The 24551-nt window shown below is 36.0% G+C and overlaps 1 protein-coding gene across 3 annotated transcripts; it reads right to left on the bottom strand.

The window, feature by feature from the left end:
• Positions 1 to 752: 752 nt before the first annotated feature.
• Positions 753 to 21167, bottom strand: palm1b (paralemmin 1b). Of its 3 annotated transcripts, none has more exons than XM_079613302.1 (7): positions 19048 to 19615; positions 11265 to 11310; positions 9135 to 9215; positions 3163 to 3284; positions 2988 to 3057; positions 2856 to 2877; positions 753 to 2513 (listed from the first exon to the last, which is right to left on the bottom strand). In XM_079613302.1, the coding sequence occupies exons 2-7, from the start codon at positions 11307 to 11309 to the stop codon at positions 2107 to 2109; spliced, it is 747 nt and encodes a 248-aa protein (XP_079469428.1). In that variant the 5' UTR covers position 11310; positions 19048 to 19615; the 3' UTR covers positions 753 to 2106. The 3 variants fall into 3 exon arrangements, with proteins under 3 accessions (XP_079469428.1, XP_079469429.1, XP_079469430.1); XM_079613303.1 differs by lacking the exon at positions 19048 to 19615 and adding an exon at positions 21036 to 21167 and having other exon boundaries at positions 790 to 2513; XM_079613304.1 differs by having other exon boundaries at positions 790 to 2510; positions 19048 to 19443.
• Between the last annotated feature and the right edge of the window lie 3384 nt (positions 21168 to 24551).

Raw genomic sequence — 24551 nt, 5'->3', positions numbered from 1 at the left:
GGCCCAATGGGTTGGCTATACCATAAAAGACCACAGTAGGGCCCCCTCATCAGGGCCCAGGACAATGTTCCAACCCCACCCCCAACACGCCAGCTTTGAATATAACATGACAGTAGCAGTGAGTAGCGTCATTTTAGCCAACAAACTGCTGCTTCACTGGTAACCAAACTGGATGTTAGCCTGCAGATGGCAACCTTCTCATATTAGAAACTTTGAAACCCATATGGACCCTTTTGAAATTATTTAATAATAATAATAATAATAGGATATCTGATGAATACTCTGCAATCTTGAATTGAATACAGAATTTGAAGTCTTTACATCTAAAACAAGGACAGCAATGTCAGAGCAAATATTGGAACGTGTTGCACTGGTTTCACAGACATGGTTTTATAAAAATGCTGTAGAAATTTTTTTTTTCTTGGTGCGCATCTTGAGACAAAACAATGGCACTGACATATTTTAATATATCAGTGCAAGTTGCTTTCAGTTAAAACAGCTCAAACATGCTTTTTAGTCTCGTCTGGGACTATCGGTAGCTTAAACCCTGTCTGTGAAACCGGGGGATTGAGTTATTTTTTCACAGAAACTCTCTGCATTGAATCGATAGTATCATCATCATTTCCTTTGGTAAATCTAAACAATTTGTTTTCCAAATGACTCTCATTTGTAACTGTGTCAGACTTCACTGATTGAAGGTGAGGAAAAATACCAAATTATCAAAGAAAATGACCAAAGATATACCAATACATAACTGTAAACACATTTTTTGTTTTGTTTTGTTTTATTGTCATTGTTCCAGTTTTAAACACTTGGACCATAACAGGCATTGGCCATATCAATAAAGCACCTTTAACTCATGACATTATCTGATATCCACAACATATACTGTCTTACAGGAAATTAAATAATTCATTAAATTGAAATATTATAAAGACGGCAAAACCACATTTACAAAGCTGTTGGTCTTGGAATGGGAAACATGTTTTAGACCCCAGGCTATTGAACTTGAATTAACACCAATGAATGATTCATTATTGGGAATAATCTGCCTGAACATCGAAACATGTTGGACTCTTGTTTACCGTAATTGAGGGCAACTTACAGCAACCCATTTAACACCAAAAACCCTCAACTTCAAACAATGCATTTTTTTTTTCAAATGATATTTAGATATATTTTACATACTGTAAGAATGCTTTTTAACAATATGGACTACATATATGTAATATGAGGCATTGCAATGTTATTACATTTTCAAAAATGAATATTCATTCTAATGATATCTAACAATGTTATCCTTCATGTAGAAAAGAGAATGAGTTTAAAATGAGTCATTTTGTAAATAGTATTTGGCCTATAAAACGTGATTTACTGTTAAAGCAGATAGCTGTTGTGGTTATAATTGGGCTCCGGGGGAAATTACAGCAGCCTGTTTTAAACAAAATGATTAAATGTATTCTATGAAGAGTCATAAATAATTGGATCATATTTACAAACATATTGGTCTACTGTGAGGTGTAATGCAGAATGACTGTGGACGAAGACTACACTCTATGTACCAGTGTTCACAGTGGTCTGAGATGATTCAGCAAAACAATAAAAAATATAATAATAATAATAATAAAAACAAAGGAAAACGATCAAAATATATATTAAAAGCATAACATTGTAATATCAATATAGTAATTTCTTCTCAGTAATAAAGTAATATCTTAGAAACAAAAATGTATACAGGAGATAAATAGCTAGATCATATTTTGAGACGTTCATCTTATTTTTCTTAAAACAAAATAAGGGTGAGGACCACAAAGATGTTCTTTTAACCATGTTGTTGTCTAAAGTGGAGTCTGTTATGGTCCTCATTTTTCGGTTCTTCAACAAGTAAAATACTGGACTTCATTACATAATGAAAATATATGTATATATAGATATATAAATGTCAAGACAGAAATATAGAAAAATATTAATAGAAATAAAAAAAGAAATACATACTAGACAACAAAAGTTAATTTTAAGTATACGGGGTATACTTATTCATTGTTGTGTTATGGTCAGGGGGTCAGTTTTCCGCCAGTGTCTAAACTTCAGGGTGAGCGGTCGCACTCACATGACAGTGCAGCACTTGCACGGCTGCTTTTCTTTTGAATTGCCCTCTTCTTTCGATTCCTCCTTCTTGGCCTCGTCCTGAGCTTTGTCAGGACTGGAGGCACTGCCGTTTGGTGGGGCCTGGTCCTCTTTGGCCCCTTCGTTTCCACCTTTGTTCTCACCGTCCTCAATGACCACAAATTCAGCTTTGACTGTCTCCTCTATGCCCAGTGCCTTCTTGGTCTCGGCCTCATCCTCTACATTCTTGTAGCCCATGAACACCATGGTGACGGGATGCTCTGCGCTGGCATTCTCAATGGCTACATCAGGGTTGGTGCACTGCAGCTTTGCCTCAATGCCTGTGATCTGTTTCTTGCTATTTTGATCTGCATTAGGACTGGGCTGCTGTATGCCATTCTCAACTGCTGGGGAAAGAGAACGAGATTCATTTAGCTTCAGTTATTAAGTTTAAATGGACATTCAAATGAAATATTAAGAGTTTTTATTTTTCAGGAGCTGCTAGTATTTATTAATAAGCCTATAATATGAACATTCACTAAACTTTTCACCCGGTTCACTGTTCGACCCGGTGGCTCTTTCACATGACAACAGTGAAATTACACAGTCACCAACAAAAACAAACTGATAACTGTTTGAAACAAGGCAATCTTTTTTAGTCATATTCCATTTTGTGTAATACCATGTGAAAACAGAGAACGAATGGAGAACTCAAAATATTGAAATATACAAAGTATTTTGACACTCACCCTTCACTGGACCATCAGGTGCCTAGCAGAGAAGATATATGACAGAAAGTCAGTATCATCATTGGCATTAAAACCTTAACTAAACAGATATGCAAATTTAGTTAAAAGCCTATTGAGTAAACTTAACCTTACATTTTCATTGCCCTGTTCTCCTTTTTTCAAAGGCACGCCAGTCTCAAGCTCGTCGATCTCCTGTTCTAGTCTATTAATAACAAAATATGTATATAAATAAACATTAACTACATTCAGCAATGTATGCTAGATTTTTGTATGGAAGGTATACAAATGCTAAATGACTGGTCTTTACCTGAGGATGGTCTGTTCCAGTAGTTTGGTCTTGGCTTCATCCTCTTGTAGTTGTTTCTGTGCCTCGTCCTCTCCACTGGATGGCGCTCCGTCCAACAGCCATCTCTCTCTCAAAGCCTTTGACTGTCAAAAAAGGCCATATAGTTTAGAGATTTATTTTTAGAGAAGTTAACATCACTTAAACAACAGCTAATATCAAAAACATTTATTCTCCATCAATTCATTCTCATTCTAATGTATTAGGCACGTTAGTATTTTCACCACAAATAAAAAGGTTATAAGCCAGTTATTTATATCTTTTGCTGTAGTGCCTCAGTAGGAAATATCAGTTTACATCTCCAAACATTCATTTTGCCATTAATTGTAATAATCCAGTGAGATGTTTGTATGCACAAGGAGTCTGAGAACAGCCAGTATGATCCACACGGATATCTGATCTAACCATCATCAAATGTCTGTGATTGCATGAAGAAACATAAGAAACTGAGATAGAAAAAATCCAGAAGAACTGCGGCAAGATGCTTGAATAAACCTACCTGCAAAGCTACATGAAAAAACATTAACAAGTGTACCTGGACAAAAGCTGTTTTAAACGTGAAGGGTGGTCACACCAAATATTGTTTTGACAAAATGTGCAGTGCTGGTACTCCAGGACAGGTTTGAGAACCACTGAATTAGTTAAGAAGTTAATTGATCAATCAAATCTGCGTATTTTTGACGTTATATTTGAAAGTACTTTACAGCACTCTTTACAGTCTCAGTATTTTCTGTTTCTTCATGTAATCTCAGATGAACTCGATGATGGTGAGAACAGATCCCACTACTGTTCAAAAGTTTGGGGTCAGTACGATAAAAATAAAATCAGCAATGCTGCATTAAATTGATCAAAAGTGACAGTAAAACATTTATACTGCTAAAAAATATTTGCTTCAAAGATGATGTTCTTATGAACTTTCAATTCATCAACAATCCTAAAAAAAACCTGTCAAAATATTATGCAGCACAACTGTTTTCAACATTGGAAATAATATTGAATTAATAATTAATAATCTCTTGAGCACCATCATCATATTAGAATGATTTCTGAAGGATCATGTGACACTGAAGACTGGAGTAATGATGCTGACAATTCAGCTTTGCCATCACAGGAATAAATTAAATTTTTAAATATTCAAATAGAAAATTGTTGTTTGAAATTACATTAGTACTTTCATATTAAATCATTATTAAATGTTACAGACCCCAAACTTTTGAACGGTAGTATATCTATAAAAATATATCATGGTCCCTAATTGCTTAATATTAACAAAATGAGCTCTTGAAAATGAGATTATGTCAGTCTGATTCATTGTGCTGACGACGTAAACATATCTGGACCATTAAGGTTAGTGTAGCACATGACTATTAGCTGTCCATTAGTTTTTCACTTTAGGCCATTCTCCATGGCAGCTAATGCACACTATGCACATTTCTGGATAGTGAAACATTTTGACAGGCGCCTGCTAAAACAGGGCTTCCTGACAGAGCTTCTAGACCATGTTGGTAAGAAACAGACAGCAGATAAGCAGAATAAGCCACTGCTGTCTGAAAAGAACATTTTCTGGCACAGGGGTGGAAGATATTTCGGGTACAAGCATAGATAGGTGGCCCTAGAGATGTCACTGGACCACAATTAGCAATGTAAGGCATCCTGGCACACTGGATGTCTACTGTGTTCTTAGAAATCTCAACCTGTTCCATCCAGTCATATGTTTCATTTAGAAATGTCACATTAATAAAGCAAAATGTAAAAAAACAAAGTCCTTCTCAATGAGCACGAGTGATCAATGGCATTAGAGTAAGCTTATTCGAGACAAACTAGTTTAGCATAACAAACTGCTGCTGCCAACAGTGCTGTTTCTATTCTTGCAGCAGAGACTGAAGAGGCTGCTAAACCTGCAACAGATAAAAACAAACATCTGCTGTACATCAAACAGTGAACCGAAGACCCGTGATAGGGCAAAACCCAAGAGAAACCTCACAGAGCGCTTGATAACACCTGTTGTTTCATAAAGAGCAAAAAAAGAAGGCTGTGATAAAGGTGGAGATGACATTATATGAGAATACATAAATAATTAATTAAGTTCGGATCACAAACTTTTACAATTACGTATATGAGGTTGTTGTTGTTCTTCCTTCTTTCATTCTTACACTGTCTACTGTACAGACGGTAGTGTCTGAGCTCCGCAAGGCTGAACATCTGAAAGATTCATTCAGACAGTCCTCTGGAGGAGAAAATGAAAAGAAAGATATAACTGGGAAGAAAGACAGAGGGGGAAGGTGAGGTCGAGAACAAGAAAATAACAAAAGCATGAGGAAGAAGGTCAATGGACAAACAAGAGACCTCATCAGACAAGATGGAAGACAGTGGTAAAAAAAAGAAAACAAGTAAAAAAGAAGACAGCAGAGGTGTTCACTAACAGTGAATCACACAAGCAGGACAGGATCCATCACTGTATTGCAAATGGGCCGGTCTGTGGATGTCTTTTTTCCTTCAACCAGCCTAGCCTACTGGGAAATGTACCTGCTTTATCACTATACTCAAGACATTTCTTATAGGAAAAAATGTGTGCAATTAGTATTTTAAGGCAAATTACCTAAAAATATGAATAAAAGTCACCATCACAAGAAAAACAGATTCGCAGAATATCGAAAAGAGCCATTCGTAGAAAAAGTCACATGAACTAAAAAGTCTGACTCAAGGCAATTACTGACATTTTTGTGTACAGTCTGAAAATGACCAAATGGAAAAACACCCTTTGAACTTATTTCTTACTATTCGTTTTGCTTTCTCAAAACTCTTACCTACTCCCTTTTCTTACGAAACTGGGTCTGTATTAAATGTATCCTTCACACAGAATTAGCAACAAGTTACTTCATTTCATATAATATCAGTCCAAACTGACCCTCTCCTGCTCTCGTTCTCGTCCCTCAGCCCCCACCCTCCGCTCTGGCTTGTGACCGCAAATTCTGGCATGGTGACAGATATGCTGACATCACCACATGTTCACACCCATCCACATGCACACGCAATACAATCCCAGCACAGAGGGGAGGACAAAGGATCTGAGTCTCGCTCAGTAGGAAACTAAGGCCTGTTCCATTGTTCCCTATTGAGCAAAATCCCTTATGCACAAAAAAACAATGGCAGGTATAAAACTAACAAACAAAAAATATCACGTTGTGACAGATAACAAAAGGGAAACAATCGCCTTGCCGGATATTTGAGAGCTGGGGATAGGCACGCAGACAAACTATTTTTGACTATGGATCCTCTGCAGCAGACTTGGGAACTTTAGGATTTGCATACATTTTGCCGTTTTCATATTTTGGCCTGAATGATAAAAATAAATGTGGTAATAATGTATGCAGGCATCCAGAGATAATTGTGTAATCATAAAAAGAATGACATAGTCTATATACACCCATTAATTAACTGTTTATATAACCTCCTGATTGTTTAGATTCTGACAAATAATAAATATTACACAATGTATTATTGCATGCATTTAAAATATATGACCATGAATAATTATGCATGTGTGTATAGAGTGTCTCTAGTCATGGATGTGTGCAAAAGTGAGGGTCTGATCTGTCAAGTTACATCTATCCACTTGTGTTTATTAGTATTATTATTATTAGTTGTTAAAATACTTTCTCTTACCTTGTAAACCCTAACTTGTCATTGATAAAGCAATGTTATCCTAACTTAACATTACTTAAAATAAAAATTGTTGGCATCATAACTCATTTGGCAGCAAAATCTGTAAAATTTTATATCGACGGACGGTCCACTATATCAGCTAACTCTCAGTAGAGTATTAGTAGACTGTGGTAGACTGTTAGATTAGGATTAGTAGAATAAGTTGCCATTACATATAGTCTATAATTTAATTATTGGAAAATCCTGAATAGTGCACCTTTGTCAGGCGTGGGATTGGAGATGAAGGAGGCAGACGAATAACTACCACTAAATCAAAGATTTAATTTCCAGAAGGCAAAATACAACAAATGGTACTATACAGCGCGCGTATGCTCAAACATACACTAACACTGAAACAAACAAACATTGACCTACAACTAAAGAGTGAAAAGGGAGAACTTAAATACACATATGATAATGGGCGACGACAGGTGACGGTGATGATGAAGATTGACTAATAAACTAAACACAGGTGACAGAACTGAACTAATGATGATGAAGAAACTAATGACATTGAAAACAAACAGAAAGTCCATGAAACGTGACAACCTTTAACCGTCTGTTTTGTATCTTTATGTTTTTTTGCAAGGTGTAAATATGTAATATGAAAATGTTTAAAACATAACTGCACAGTTCTGTTAAATTATAATGTTTTCCCTCTTTAAGGGAAACCGTTAACTGTTAAGTAAAATATCCACAAAATTAAAAACAAAACACTGAAATAAGAGCATGCAATTGATCTGTCAATCAGATGCACGTGAAAGTTATGTTCGCTACTATAGACCTTATGTAGCTCCACCCTTTTTCAGCACTGCACTCGTTGTGTCCTGTCTTCCGGTTTGCACTTCCACAGCATGAAGGTAAGATCTTACGGATTTATGAATGAACTGCTCGTTTTGAAATGATAACTTGTGTTAACTCTACAGTAAGTCAATTCATTTCACCAGCTCTTAGTAAGACAGTGACGCCATAGAAATATACAGAGCTACTGCAAAAATGGAAGTTAAAACAAAATTCGAAAGTTTCTCTGCCGTATAAGGTCTATAGCAACAGTAGACTCACGGGTGTGTTTTCTTCTAGAATTATCTTTGGTCCAATTCATTTCTTAATATTTAAATAAAGTGATGTACAGCATCATTAAGAGCGCTCTGACCCCCACAAAAAAAAACTGTGTAATTTGCACTTTGCCAATTACGATTTACATGCCAGTTAGCAATTGAACTATGAATAAAGTTAAAAATAAAACTGCCTCCTTGTCGTCATACCTTCAACTTATAACATTACAGAATTGATTAATTGAAGACAATTGAATTTAGAATAAAAATTTGGTCAATCCCTGAATAATACTGAATACTTTTTTTCAGTTAAAAATGTATTCTTATTTACATACTCTATCATGAAGTACAAAAAGCTAAATTGTAATGTTGTTGGTTTACATAATCAAAATTATGTTATTAATGGGTTGACTACCATATCTATAAATAAAGACTTTAGATGACATAAAATTGCAGTCAAAAGTCTAATGAATGCAAAAATGGGGGACTTTTAAGTCCCCTTCATTATGTCTCAACTTAATAAGGTATACAGTGTATCCAGGCTTAATGTGCAGAGACAACTAAAGTGTAATTCTAAATAGAATGGAGTGAGGCTGTATTTTTGCTTTGAAAAACTCATTATTTTGCTCTTCCATTTGGTGCCTCTAGTTGTGGTCAAAATACAGACTGCAGCTTTAAAAATGTTTTCTTACCAAGGCAGATAGTTGCTATGACAACTACATTGTACATAGAATGAGGATTAATTTACGGTAAATACATTAATTAAAAATTGCAATAAAAAGTTAAATGTTCTCATGACTCCAGAGAATGTACATGAGCCTTTTAAAACTGAGCATTTCAAAAATGTGTGAGAGGGCCTGACTTACCATAACAAGGCAGAACTTTACTTAAAGGGAAGTTTCCCCTCAAACAGGAAACTGCTGTTAAAACTCCCCCTCTCCTTTCAGCAACTTCAAAATCTCGTAAAATCGTTCTCACATTATGAATTTCAACACTAGGGCTTAAAATAGAAGTTTGAAGAGTGTGTGTGACCAGACGGACAGTAAATGACCACGACACCCAGACTCTTAACCTCTGTGTGAAAGACTGACAGCAGTCAGAATGACGACACAGGGACAGTGACTAACACACACCTGCTCGGCTTGTGAAAACATTTCAGCAGTTATGTCTTGATACCTTGAGATGCTGGAGTTGTCTGCGGTCATCCTCCAGTTGTCTTCTTTTGTTCTCAATCTCAGCCTCCCTCTTTCTCTTCTCCTAAAAAGAGACAAAATATTAAACTGCTGAAAGATATCAAACTTCTCACTTGACAAAATCAAATAACTTCTGTGCAAATCTCAGTTAACAAAACTGATTTAGTTAAAGAAATAGTAAAAATCCTTTATTATATGAGTTACAATCATGTTGTTTCCGTATCATGAGATATTATTAGCTTTATTAATATTTTAATATAGGTTTTATTTTTATATTTACCATTTTCTTTTTCATTTTCTTTAAAGTTTTAGTAAATTGTTTGTGCTTTATTTTTATAATTTTTTTAAAAATATGTCTATATAGTTTTTATTCATTTTATTTCAGTTTTAGTTATTTTAGTACATAAAAATAGTTCGCCAACAATTTTTTAATATTTTATTTTATTTGAGTTAACTTTAATTTTATTTCCAGTAACAAAATAATTTTTAACGATTTTAGTTTTAGTTATAAATTTGACTACATATATCTTTATTAAAATATAAATATAATACATCTAACATTTTTCCTGTTCATGCAACAGCTTACAGGAGAGGCCAGTCATCACCTTTCTATTTTTTACAGTAGCTGCAGATAACACCTGTTGTAGAAGTAAACATAAAATTCATTCTGACTTCCATAACACCAAAAAGTTATATATTAATAACTTATTTATAAAAAGTTATTTAATAAATAAGTCCAATTGAGGTGCGGAATGTTATAGGCCTATATATTATTTTTTTTTACTGAATGTATAGTGCAGCCTTTGAGTGATGCACAGGCAACAAAAGCTCAGATCGAAGACAGCAATTGGATCTAAAACCTTGCAATGACACTAAGCCGTATTTTAGCGCTTTAAAATAGGACTGATTGCTATATTCTGCGGCCATCTGAACATACTTGTTTCATTTAACTGAAAAGCACAACTCCCAATAAAACTCTTGACCATGCACATTCATCCAGGAAGTCTCCACTTCTCAGAAGATGGATGAAGGGGAACAGCTGAAGGCAACATTAGTCTGGTTGTTCACAAACAATGCAAGGCCCATCAATAATGAAACACACAGAAGTGCTTTAGTGCTGATGTCTGGACATACATTAGCCATTATAGATGGTCATTGACATACTATACAGGACCATAATGCCTCATGAGACTAACATCACTTAGGCCTTCTGTGCATCTAAACTGTATCCTCACATTTGTCCTCATGCTAATCCTGTGTGATTAATATATAGAACTATTACACCCAAGCTGCGTAATGAGAAATGTTGTTCACGAAAATCTAATTCTGAAAGTGCTAATCATATATATACTACAGATTCTTTATTTATTTTGATGATTTTTAAAAAAAAATATATATATATATTTTCGGTATATACTACTTTTCAAATGTTTGGGGTCAGAACTTTTTTCTTAGGCTAACCAAGGGGCCAAAGTTGGCATAAGTTAGCAAAAAAAGTATCTTGTATCAAAAATATAATAAAATAGTAATATTGTGAAATTGTATTAGAATTTAAAATATAAAAATGTATATTAAAATGTAATGTATTCCAAATAATGGCAAAGCTGGATTTCAGGATCCTTTGATGAACAGAAAGTTTAAAAGAAACGGCATTTATTTAAAATAGGAATCTTTTGAATCATTTTAAATGTCTTTAATGTCACTTCTGAACAATGAATGCATACTTGCATTAAATAAAAGAATGCAATAATTAAATTTCCCATGCCTGGTGCACAGACCTGACTTATCAATAAATATATTTTTAATCAATTACTTTTAACTACCGGTAGTTGTGCTAATAAAAATAAGTTAAAATTAGTGTAATTATTTACAATGTAAAAAAAGTCCATAAAATAGGGCACAATGTACTGTATAAATATGAAGGAATTTTCCGTATTGGTTTTTACAGGTGTTTTACCTGTATTTTGAATTACACATTGCATTATTAGGTTGTGTTTTAGGTGTTAACGGTGATTTCCATAAAATTACTGGATAATGTCCTGGCAGAAAATTACAAGTAGCCTACATTTTCTGTTTTTTTTTCTTTTTCTTTTCTTTTTTACAGTGTACTTACAGCAATGGCCCGAAGTTTCTCTTGCTGTGACAAAGCTTCCGACATCCTGCAAAAAATGTAGTAACAGGAGTAATTAGCATCACTTTACATTTACTTGAAACCATAGCATTTCTTCAAAACACTCAGTATAACATTTTTGTTCAATAATGCATGGCCAGATCCCTGCCTGGTCTTTAGACACACACACACACACACACACACACACACACACACACACACACACACACACACACACACACACACACACACACACACACACACACACACACACACACATTTCCCATTGAAGACTTTGTTCCTTTACCTGCAAAAATGAACATCTTGTACTCTTTCACAATGCATTACAGATGGACCCGTTTATGTCTACACATGCTGCGCTCCTGTAATATATGAGCCCAGACTGTCAAGTGTTTTGGACTCCTCTCCTTCGAGGAAAAGCAGGTCGATAGAAATCGATAAAAGAAGTGGGCAGCTCTTTTTCTCTTCTCAGAAATCAAACTTCACATATGCACCGATACATATTGCAAATCTTTTTCACAGCACACCAGTCCAACAACGATGAAGGGAGAAGTTATGAATGGCATGTAAATATAAAAAATGTTAACAGGCCTTTGCATTCCTCTCTAAATTGATTCCAGATCTCCAGAATAAGGCTGAGGGAAGACCGATGTTGCTGGAGAGATTAAAAAGCAAACGCTTTATAATCTATTGGTTCCACTAGTTCAGTATGAATTTGATATGGGTATGAATACTGTAAAAGAGAAACCAAAACTCTTATTTGAATTTATAATTCAAGGTGGCAAGGTCGAGCAATAACATCAATACGGTCTAAACATGACCATCCATTTGTGGTTATATACTAGTTTGCTACATTCATTGATGGGCATCCTGTGAGAGGGAGGCAAAACATACAATGCATGGATTGAGGAAACTTAGAACAAAATATCAAAGGAAAAGGGACACATGGATAAAAAGAGGTCAACCATGGAATGGGAAGATGGGCAGTTGAAGCCCATGATAAACCTGGCACAATGATGTCTTTTGTAAAAGCCTGTTTTACTGCAGGGTTTTGCTCTGGTCCACAGAGAAAGAGCTTCTCTCCTGAACATGGCTGTAGGGGAGAGTCATCCAGCTGATCAGTGATCTCAATGGCCCACCCGAGCAGAGCCAGTCACATGTTCACTCCCTCACAGGGAATGTTTGTCGATATGTTATCTCTCTCTAAATTCAGACCTAAGGAATCTCTCACAATGGAATTGATCATGCAAGATGAAATCTAAGCAATAGTTGACTGATGGAATAACGGTTGAACTCAATCTCACCCCGGACCCACTCCTCAGTGTAAAATACTCAGTTGCATTAACACCTGCATTTTAAACCACTAGTGCAGATAGTCACAAATGCAGCACTTGAGATCACGCCGAGGATGATTCATGAAGCAGTATTGCCCACTCATGAAAAGTGGAGCAACATGGACTGTAACAAAAGCAATAAGCAAATGATTCAGAGATAACAGTTGATGAACAGGACCCCACCATTCAACCAATGCAATCCCACGACTATTTCATGGATTGATTACTGGATAAAAACCTTTTTATCCAATATTTTTATTGATTTCCATATCTATTCCAAATCACAATTTAAGAATTCCTTGATGTTTCTAGATTTTCTATGATTGTGGGAAATCTAGTCTAACACCAAACGTCTCTGTATAATCTCACGCATACAGACACATTTGAACTTGACTGTATTTAAATGGCGATTTTCACAAATGTATAATATGTGTTAGTCTTGTTTCATAATCCTCTTCCACTCAACAACTTGCACATAATCTTACCAGGCAACTCATCGGCAATAAATTTAACTCGTTCTAAAACTCTATGCAAATTAGAACAGCACTGCATCAGTGGTTTAGGAATGGAAGACTGAGGAGAAACTCTTTGAAAAGTTTCAACACCATGCAGCCATTTCCTTTCGCCACATCTCATTGACAGCATTGGAAAAGCACTTGGGAGTCCAGGAAAAACACAACGCTGGCCAGCTTTATCCAATCTGTGAAGTCTCCAATGTGGGTGCACTTATCTTACAGCTTGTTTCCCCTCTCTAGTCCACTGCTGGGCAACACACTGAAGCCATGCTGTGACCTTTTCACTGGTTCACTCACTGGCCAACAAAAGTGTTTAAAATGCCAAAAGTGACAAAGAGCAGCCAATAGATAATTGTGGCTAGATTTATACAGAGAAAATAAAATGCATAAAAAACATGCCACAACATCGACCAAAGGCTTCCATTTTTGTGTATATGCAATACACTTTGATGTGACAAAAATGTCAGGTCCTATTTATGTATTGGGTTCAAATTACAAATTACAATGTTACAAAAAAGCTAGCCCATCTGTATTCCTCAGATGCAGGAATGGTGATGTAAATCTCTCCTGAGAGTCTTTTTATTGGTAGATTTTAATGGCTTGTAGGATATACAACTCCAAAACATTGAGCAAATCATACCATCTGAACAGTGGTGGACAGTCAAAAAGTATTTCTTTTATTTTTACTTCATTCCAAAGCATAACATTGTACTTTTTTCTTGACTACATTTCATAAAAGCATTGTTCCTCATTATTTCGAACTGAAGAAATCAACGCACCCTCTAAAACACAAGAGCGATGTCCGATTCGTGAACAAGTTGCTTCTTTACAGTAAACCTCCTCAATTGGTTCACAAATAACACTGAAAAATTAATTAGCGAATTGGACTGATGATCCAATTGCATCTGTTCTTGAGTCAACAACTCATTGGCCCTGTTTACACCTGGTATTAAGATGAGGTTGATCGGATCATAAGTGGACAATGCAAAATACAGGTGTAAAGGTATAAAATGTTTTGAGCTTGTCTACTTTCAAACACTTCCAGAGGTAGGCTAGTTAAAAACGCATTCGACTGAATTCGCTGATGTGGTCGAATGCGTTTAGCCACAAAAGTCTTCCCACTCTCCGGCCACTGACCTAACATGTAAACATTATGAGAAGTGTGCTAAGCAGAAGATGAAAAACGTACCATGCACAATGTACTCGCACCATTCCTGATTTCGCCTTGAGCTGCTGCTCTCCGTATGTTTTTCCGTCATCTCCAGGCACGTTCATATGTATATTAACTGAACTTATTTTGTCCAGTAGATTGAAAGATCTGAAAAAACCCATACATTTACCCGCATAGACCTTCCCCTCGAAGAAATTAGGACAGAAGTGGTTTAAAGTGGACAAAAGAGACGTTGCCAGGCGTAAAGGTATGTGTCTCCCTCGTCTACTTGGGATCCGATCGACCAAAATGCATCTTAATACCAGGTGTAAACAGGGCCATTGATCTGAAATGAGCCAAGAACAGGGATATCATGATATCATCGGAGCTTGAATGTGCATGCAACTGATGGCACGAAAAGTAATTTGCTTATGAATTTTAGTATTACTGTACGTAACCATTGTCAATGAAATCATATTTAGCTCATGACAGTTATTTACAAACTAAATCTGTTGTAAGAGGGCAAGCTTTTTAAGCCCATTGAAACGCTTAAAGGTACAATATGTAAGAATTTTGTAATAAAATATCCAAAAATCACTTGCACAGTGTGATATATGTCCAGCAGTTGTCTACTTACAATATCCCAAAAGTCACCAAATGTTTTTTACTTCAGAGAAATTCCAATTTTAAATAATGGCCCGTCCCGGAAAAAAATGTCACCTGTCAGTGACGCAATATCCGCACTATCCTCGGTTTCCGCTTGTACTGCCATAGCTATGACGTAACCATGGCGACAGAAGTGGACAACTGCGTAGCGTTTAGCGGCACGCTGTTCTTATTTCGTTCAAACATTATGGACCATGGCAAGCAGACTTTGGGACAAAAAAGGAGAACTAAAATGAGGCTCAATATCGGCGTGGCGTTTTCGAGATGCCGAGAGCTCCACGTCCGTGACAAACTTGGACTTGACAAAGCATCACGAGTCACGACTTGACAGCGACTCCGCTCTTGAACATACTTTATTAGACAGGTGAGCAAATGTACATAAAACAAAATCAATGTTATATAGCTCAACATGATGAAATGTTAGAATATGATCAGTTTGTTACTCTAATGTTGATCTAGCTTACTAGTAAGCTGCTAGTTTCATATAGCAAACGAACTAACACATAGAATAACATTAAAACTTTCAACACACTCAAATGCTATTTAGTATGATAGTGTAACATTAGACCAAGTGAAACAGCGCTGCGTTACCTCATAAGTTTAATTCGTCAAATAAACTGACCTGTGTGAGTAGTAATTCAGCACTTGCAGGTAGTTCGGTAGAATTAAATATCCTGTGTGATATGTGTCTATTATTAGCAATCGCGACCTGCTTCATACCACTGTAATGTTAAAAAACATGAATGTTTTCACTCATCCATAAACATTATTAGATCCATCGGCTTGACAGCAAGTCCCATCATTCAGCTTGTCACTGCGTCATAAACCTATGCCTTTGTTATTGTAAGAGGTTAGCGACCCCTAGCGGCGAAAAAAGATTACATATTGTAGCTTTAAATGGGTGCATGTCCGCATTTGTGCATCACAGTCTGTATGGGGTAGGCGATTTAGGTAATATGACGCAAATTAATGCCTATGCATCTTTCCCGCTGATGTAGCAATTTCAAATGATATAAACTAGTAGGCCATATTTGTATTATGTTCCTCTTAAAATGTTGATACCTTTTGTCCCATGTGACGTCAGTACATTGTAATTGTATACTATTATGTCGCCACATATTTACAAAAAATATGTTTTTCCCCATTTTTAAAATACTATACATTATTTAATGTATTTAATGTATGCACTACTCTTTTAAAAAGTAACTTACTTTTACTTAAGTAAAATTGAACATTTTATTAGGGTACCTGTACTTTTACTCAAGTATGTGACTTGTGTACTTTGTCCACCACTGCATCCAAAGGGATTCTTGTTACTGCAAACTGCAGATGTTCAATCAGTTATAGTGAAAAAGCAGTTTAAGAAAACTTTGGAAGCTTTCAGGTGGTAGAAACTATTTACGAGACATCTGGCATTTCTTTTATAAACATCACAAATTATGCATGTTCAAAATATTAAAACTTATCCTCTAAGAGCTAAAAAGGCCACCCGAACAAACTCACGGACTGACAGAAACACACTGTGTTCCATACTAAGTGCTATTTGATTGTGAGGAATGTGGGAGGGAGACTTGAGAAACTTCAACATGAGGATTTTGAGAAGGTCCAGCTTGGCTGGTAAAGGGCGGCACCAATAGTTTCATGCAATCCTTTTTTTTAGACATACCATGAGCCAGGGCCCAATCAACCATGGGGAAAAGAAAAGGAAGGGAGGATACCCTCTAAAGCTGTTAGCGCATGCATATATATTTCAAGCATATAGAATGTAGGTCACACTTGATAGCTGGTAACACTTCAATGGTCTCTCTCACTAGAACCTTCTGGTTTACAGTTAGAGATTTTAGTATTTTCCACCATGAGCGAATTATAGCCCGTATTCACTTTTGAAAATGTTTAAATGGGCATTAGCTATTGTAAAAAGTCTCCTGTAAATTGGCCATTTGTGAAAAAGTGAGTCATTAAGTGTGCACTCATGTTTTGTAGCAGTCATTAAGATATTTTCAAAATGGCTGGAGTGAGCAGGAAGGGCTTGAGTATATGAGGAGAGTCTGTTACGGGCAATTATCTGCTACAGAGTTCTGATAGAGAAAGGAAGAGATATAGGTGAGAGGTTAAAACATCAGTGGCGATCCAGAGCTGTTCAATTTTAACCGTGTCAAATCACCGCAGCTGTCAGGACTCCTTGCTGTTGGATGGCCAGTTGGCCACACCCATGAAGTGACAGATCCCATGTGAGCATTTAGCCACTTGCGTAATACCAGATGTCATATTTATGCAACAATGTAAAATATTTTAATGCACTTGTGCCACTGAGTATATACTGATTGGGAAATCTTAATTTATTTATTTTAATCTAAATTAGAAATAATTATAAATTATAAATGCTTCCCAGCAAGCAATGTGGGCTGGGGACCCAGGCAGCAGATAAGGGTTGCTGTGTTGGAAAACTGGCACAGACATTTTCCGTGAATACCTCATTGGAAGCTTAGAAACATTTAAAATTTGAGCAAGTTTTAAGCTGTTATATCATTTTTTATTTAAAAACACATCAGCAGCTTCAAAAATCACATTTGAAGTATTGAAGTTTGAATACTACATGCAATTAATGCTGAATTAATGCAATCAGAATGAATAAGGATGTTAGTTAGTAGTAAAATATAGGCCTACACAAGGTTTCAGGGGCAGGGTTTAATCAGACTAAATGAATGGAGAAGTCCTGTATACGTCACTAGAAAGAAGTCTGATGTTTTCACCGGAAGGCCCAGTTAAGATATTTTAAATTAACATTACAAGGTTAAAAAATTAAAATTTAAACTTAAAATTAAACATGCATGGACGAATTGTTCCCAATAAGATCTGTAACGTTTATTTAAAAAATAGGCTGAATTTTCATTTCATGCCAGCTTTAATATTTTTTAATATGTAGTAAGTGTAAATATTCACATTCCAGCAATACCTTTTACACCTAATTACTCCAACACCTATGTGAATGCCTCAGCAAGTGTTATTAACCACATACCTTGTTTTAATTAATTATACATTAAAAACTACTTTAAACTATTCATAAGAAATTTCTTGAGAATTCTAATTTTCTAATTCTAAAGCTGAATTAAATTAAGAGAGACCTCCAGGGTTTTTGTGGTTATAAATAAATATTATTTGCACAATTCATAATGCACTGAATAGAGCACCTACCCCAATTTCAGAAGCACTTCATTGATTTTTTTTTCTTTCCGGGAACATGCTTTGTGGCTCCAATGACCTAGTGCCTCAAATGTTCATGGAAGCGTAAATTTGACTCACAAAGCTTTGGCATTGGATATGTAATAGGGTTGACATCACTCTACCATTCCCCCTTCATGTGCGTCTTGTAATTCTCCACACAAAACGATACATTTCACAGTTATTCAAGATAAACAACAAACTGTTTCACGTAATGTGTATAATACAACGCTTCATGGTTCTCATCTTGCTCTTGGCGAAAATAAAGCGTTTCCAGCTGAGGAATGAACGCACGATGGACGCGGTGGGTGTGAAGATTTGACAGGGGGGGAAAACGCACCAGAAGTGAAGCTCAACGTGAAGCCTATTTGATTGCGCGCGCGGGGAAATTATTTTCAGATTTCTGAACTATAAAATGACCAAAATCCAATTGCATACCAAAATATTTAACATGCTGCTAAATCCAGGTCTGCACGGCCATATTGGATCATCCCACCCAGTTTCATCAGTATATTACTAGATATTCTCCCACACCCAAGCACGTACTGCTTCAACAAGGGGATGCGCTGCAAAACGCACCAGCGTGTTATTGGGCCATTACAGAAGGAACAATTTATGTAAACATATGAAGAAAGACGCAACCTTTATCTGCAGCCTACTCTCTTCGAATAAGTAGATGTCACTTATTTCGCATTGCTACTTTACATTTCAATTCTGTTATTTTCGCGGTTATTGCAATAGCCTATTCAAGACATTCCATACGATTTAAAGCGCCATTGCAAAACCAAGCCTACTATAACAACAATGCAGAGATGTCAGGAAACGAAAGACAATAAAACCCGCATGAAAATAACAATTGTGCTAAAATGAATACTTACTCAATGGCCAGACCCGTTCCCTTTCGATAGCGAATGTTTCTCTCGCGCCCGCTTAGAAAAAACCAAACCCCCGCTCGGAGGCGTAAACGACACAGGCGATCAATATGACTGAGCTGCTACTATCTAATGATGGGCATTAATTCGGTTATTCTCTCGTGTTGCAAATACGGCTGTTGGCGAGTACGTGTGGTCTGTTTTCCGGGGAGCGGCGCTCAACCCGACGGTGAATGTGTAGTGGCGTCCCTTTGCAGCAGCAGCAGCAGACCTCTCACATGGCTTCAGGATGGAGCGCGCGACTGTTGACTCCACAGCAGCCAAGCCTTTGTTTCCCGCGCGACACTTATTCCGCGAGAGTGTTTAGGGCAATGTCTGGCTTCTCCTCCTCCTAGTGAGAGTGAGATGAGAGGCTTGGATACGCCTCCCTCCGGACACTTGAGGGTTTGAATAAACGATGTAAACACAGACTCGAAACTTAGATTGGTATTACAACATATTCTAGCATTAAGTTAGGGATCTTCCCAGGGACCCCGTTGTAACATTCTACAAGGTAAATAAGAAAAAAAAGGATGACGTCTAGTCGAGAAGACTAATAATATTCACGTTAATCAGATAGGCTATTGGCTGTGTCCGAAATCGCCCCTATACACTCATACTAATATCACATTTATTTCTAGAACACAGTTCCAGAAGTGGAATTTAATACGAGATTGAATAAGTGCACTCAATATGTCCACAATGGTTTTGGACACCCAAATGTATCCCTCAAATAGTGCCCCTATTTAAAGTTTCTATGAAAATTGTTTTGGCTTTTAGTATGAATATGTTAGCCTTACTGTTATCTATAAACTGTAAATCTATAAATCTAATAAATAAGATGTAATAAATAAAATCTAAACTGATTTTCATTTTTAACATTGGGTTTGGTGTTCTAAATGTGAATTTTGTCATTGTTTTGGAGCACACAATAGATAGGCCTAGTCGGTCCGACGTTGGATGTTGACGTCAATCTGACGTGGATGTTGGATGTTGAAGTCCCCGACTTTCATTTTCCAACCAAAATGCAACCCCTACAACCAAACTGACATTACTACTTTGTACTTTATAGGACCTTGACAGAAATGAAGTGGAGTAAAAAGTACAATATTTGTCTTTCAAATGTATAGTGAAGTTAAAGTAAAAAGTTTCCAGAAAAAATAATACTTAAGTAAAGTATAGATACTCAAAAAGTGTACTTTGTAGTAACACCTCTGATTACATGTTACCACATAGACTATTAAGCCTAACTGTTCATAAACCTGTTCTCCTCATAGGCCTACCTAAATATTCTTTTACACCTTTTATTTATGTTAAAATAGTTGGAAATTGAGGTTAGAAATTATCGGTATTTCAGTATTTCAATAAAGTGAAAATACATGCCATATCAGGATTTAGACATATTTTTCCAGTGACACTACAATTAGGTTCCATTCATTAACATTCGTTAACTCTTAAACCTAGTACCGGACTAAGGCCTAATCCTGGCTTAATATAAACCCTGTCTGTGAAACCAGGCCTAGTTAACATGAACTAACAGTAAAATTCTTAATCTTGGTTATTTTTTCTTATCATTTCTTATTCTTTAATGTTAATTTCAACATTTACTAATAAAATAAAGGTTGTATCTCTATACATTTTAACATTAAAATTGTATGTTAAATTAATTCCACTTTTTTATATAGAATTGTTGTAAAATCTATCTATACAGTATTTAATGCAATCACATCAGAAGTTACTTTACTTTTTAAAGGGAGAAGTAATTAAATTATAATAATTAGATTACTTAGTAATTAATTACACCCAACACTGTTAATACATTAATAATGTCAACTAATGGGATCTTATTGTAAAGTGTTACATTCAGTTTAAAGAAGAATCAATGACAATAAAGTTAGAACCTGTTAGTCATGAACACCAGAAGAAATGAGATTAAGAATAAAAGTTTAGCCAACCTTGTACTGTTCCCAGATGTAAGTAGCCCCTGTTGGTCTCTACATATAGGTATCCTTCTTAAGAATCCCAAAGTAAGGTGGAACAATCAGATAAACATTCCAGTGTACCTCAGCACCATCTTTACCAGTTTCAGGCCAGATTTTAAATCTAAAAACAACCTCGCAATATGCAGGTAAAAGGGCAGCACGACACTGCTTTTTTTCCACATGTGAAGAGAGTGTTTACATAAGATTTTTAAACAAGAGGTCAAAGTTTGGTTGGTTAAACATGTTCCCCTTAGTCCCTGCTGGTCTAATACCGGAACTACATGGGGTCAAGAACATTTTTCTCCATTGACAACCATTCAAAAACATGTAGCTATTCTAAATAGCCTTTACATTTTTTATAAAAAAAAACATTTCAAATTACAACTAAAACCAAACAAAAATGTTAAATACAATGTGCTTTTTTAGCTTAAAGGGTTACTTCACCCCCAAAATGTTTTGTTGTCATTAATAATTAGGCTACTCACACTCATGTCGTTCCAAACCCGTGAGACCTTCGTTTATCTTTGGAACAGAAATTAAGATATTTTTTAAGGAATCCGAGAGGTTTCTGAACCAGGCAAAAAAAAAAAAAAAAAAAAAAAAAAACATTATTCAATCATCTTTAAAAAATGTCTTAATACCTTTGGAATGACATGAGGGTGAGTTGATATATTTTTGTACGTCAAAACCTGGAAAAGAGAAACGATGTCACTGTCTACACCCTGCCTCATTTAGTATGCACGGTTCTATGCATATGCAAATTAGCCACGCCTCCACTCACACCAGTTTAGAGATCCACTGGATTGGGTGCTTCTCAAACGGAAGGCTGCATCCTACCGAGACTGCGTCCTTCCTAGTCCTTTTTTTTTTTTTTTTACCTAGTCCAGTCCTTCTGAGGCTTGTCTATAGTGTCCTCCTCAGCAATTAAATGTTATAATGAGACGGTCTAGAGCGCATGGCTACGTCACACATGTTCTGAAAAATACTATTAAAACTTAATTTTGAAAAAATACTTTGTATTACTAATATTTATATTAACTGGCTTTTTATTAATGCAATACAGTGAATTACAGCCGTCTGCAGTCTCCTAGTGGTAGCTATACATTATTGTCAGTTTAAGAGGCAGGGTAGAGAAAAAAATCTCTGATAGCCGAGGCACTACTTAATTAAAATGTCTTTATTGTACAAATGACATGTCCTAAATGGACAAATTTAAAATGCCCACGCGTAGCGGCATGGGGCCTTCTTCAGGGCATAGTGAAGCAGATAAAAAACTGATCTTATAATGACATTGTTAATTGTCAGTTTAGTTTTAGTGATTAATTTACAGCAAAACAAAAGATAACATATGCTTTCATGTACAACATTTATTTTCTTACATTTCATAATAAACCCACACAAGCTCAGGTCCAAATCATTTCCCATCAGTTTATTTTCGTGAATTGGAATGTGTGCAAAGGATTGTGGGTAATTTAAGGCTGTAAGGATACATCCGATGCATCCTTCAAAATAGGCCGAAGGACGCAAAACGAAGGCTGCCTTCGAAGGATCCTACAAATTGAGATGGCCTTCAGCGACGTTTGAAACATGGCAGCCTTCGTAGGATGATGCAATCTTCTGTTTGAGAAACACTGTGATTGGTTACAAGGTAGTTTGTGATGTCAGTGATTTCAAACCCCATTTTTGCATTCGGAGTAGATAGGTAAATTATTTTTTCCATATAGCCTATTTGTTTTGAGAGGTTTGATTTGAGTCAACAACCAATTTAGTGTAGCCTATCTGCTCTTTACAAATTCTTACTCTTATTATGCCTGTTAAGTTTGTGTGTTTACGATAAATAGCACACAATCGCTGAAGAATATTCAAATGTTGTATAGTCCAACATTTAAATAATGTATATTTAAATATAGTATAGTGTTTATTGTGTCCTCTGATTTCTTATTGGTTATAAATTCTAGTAAAACAGCGATATATCACTCCCTCTCTTTACATCCCTCAATACAACCTTGAATCATAGATATAATCTCCTGTAGGGGGCGTAAAGGCTCCATTCATGAAATCCATGTTTTTCAACCCAAACCTTGTACAAACAATTGTACCATTGTATATGGCCTATACTTTTGAATCATAAGATAATTCCTGAGTAAATAAATGTTGTAATCTGCAGTGAGAACAAAATGCAAGGTGTTGAAAACATCCTCAACTGGGAGTTCACAGTGATGAAATTAGATGCAATAACAATAGCATTAGCATAAATGTAATCCATCTTTTATGGCATCAATTCTTTTTGAAATCAGGGAGATTCCGCTTTGCATCCTCTAAAAATAACATGAATTAACTTTGAGGATAGAGTTGTATTTTCTTTAGTCTGCACTAGACCAAACCAGTTTTTTTGAATGCACATTTCATTGGCCTCTGCTTATGAAATGGTATTAATTAGCATTGGAAGATATAACAAAATGTGAATGAATAGCATGAACGGTGTTCTTCTGGGACACTATGACTCATAAAGGCTTAGCGTAGCTGTTGCAACCCACATTTGACTAGTTCTGCATGCATATTTGTGTTTATGAGCCAGCATAAATGCAAGGAAATAAAGATATCCCTCTCATAACTTCAATATGAACTAGTCTGTTTCTGACATTTGAAGGTCAACGCTAGAGCTCCACTATACAAGGACAATTCGGTTAGTCTCCGTTAGAGGGGAGGGGTTGAGGTAAAAGAAAAAGGAACTGAAGACTCAATCTCAAGCCTGTTAGTACTGCAGCAGCAGGGGTTTGCCATAGGGCTATCACACACAAAGATCAAACAAGCGCCGTATCGCGCTCATACTCAGTACTTATTATGGAATAAATTGAGTTAAATCTAATGCTCAAGGTTTTTTAAGATGTGAGAGATTTGTTTTCTGCTGAAGGATATGTTCAGGGGCATTGAATGGTGGTTTTGGTTGATAATTGATGTATTACTATGGGAATTTAGAGTGAAGCTGCTGTTTTGTGATGCATAAAAACAGAAAGGCCTGCAGAAAGAGATTAATGTTATTCAAGAAGTTGTGGTGTCATGTAGTCTGGAGGCTTTCACTTCTCTCTTTTCTGTAACTCAGACTGGACAGAGAATACATGAAATTTGAGATCCTTTGCTACTGTTTGTGAAAATGAGTGGTGTGTCATGCAGTGCACAAACTGTTGGCCTGTGTAGGACTTTTTTTTTCACCAGCTTCCTGCTATTTATGTTCAGAGCATCTGTGCCACACAAGTCACCTGGGTTTTGAGCTAGGAGAGGGTATAGGAATAATCCAGCGGAGAACCAACAGCATATTTTGACAGTAAAATCAAAGAGCATGCAACAGTATAAGAAGCTCCACTTCACAAAAAACTAAAAAACTAATAAAAATAATAATAATAATAAAGGATATAGGATATTTTCTCCCTGATATAACCCTTACATTTAGGTTTGTTGGTGTAACGTATTTTGGTTGATTAAATAATG

Source organism: Phoxinus phoxinus, assembly GCF_949152265.1.
Source record: "Phoxinus phoxinus genome assembly, chromosome: 5".
Lineage (NCBI taxonomy): Eukaryota > Metazoa > Chordata > Actinopteri > Cypriniformes > Leuciscidae > Phoxinus > Phoxinus phoxinus.
Note: the sequence above shows the minus strand (reverse complement) of the source record. Positions and strands in the feature narration are given on the sequence as shown.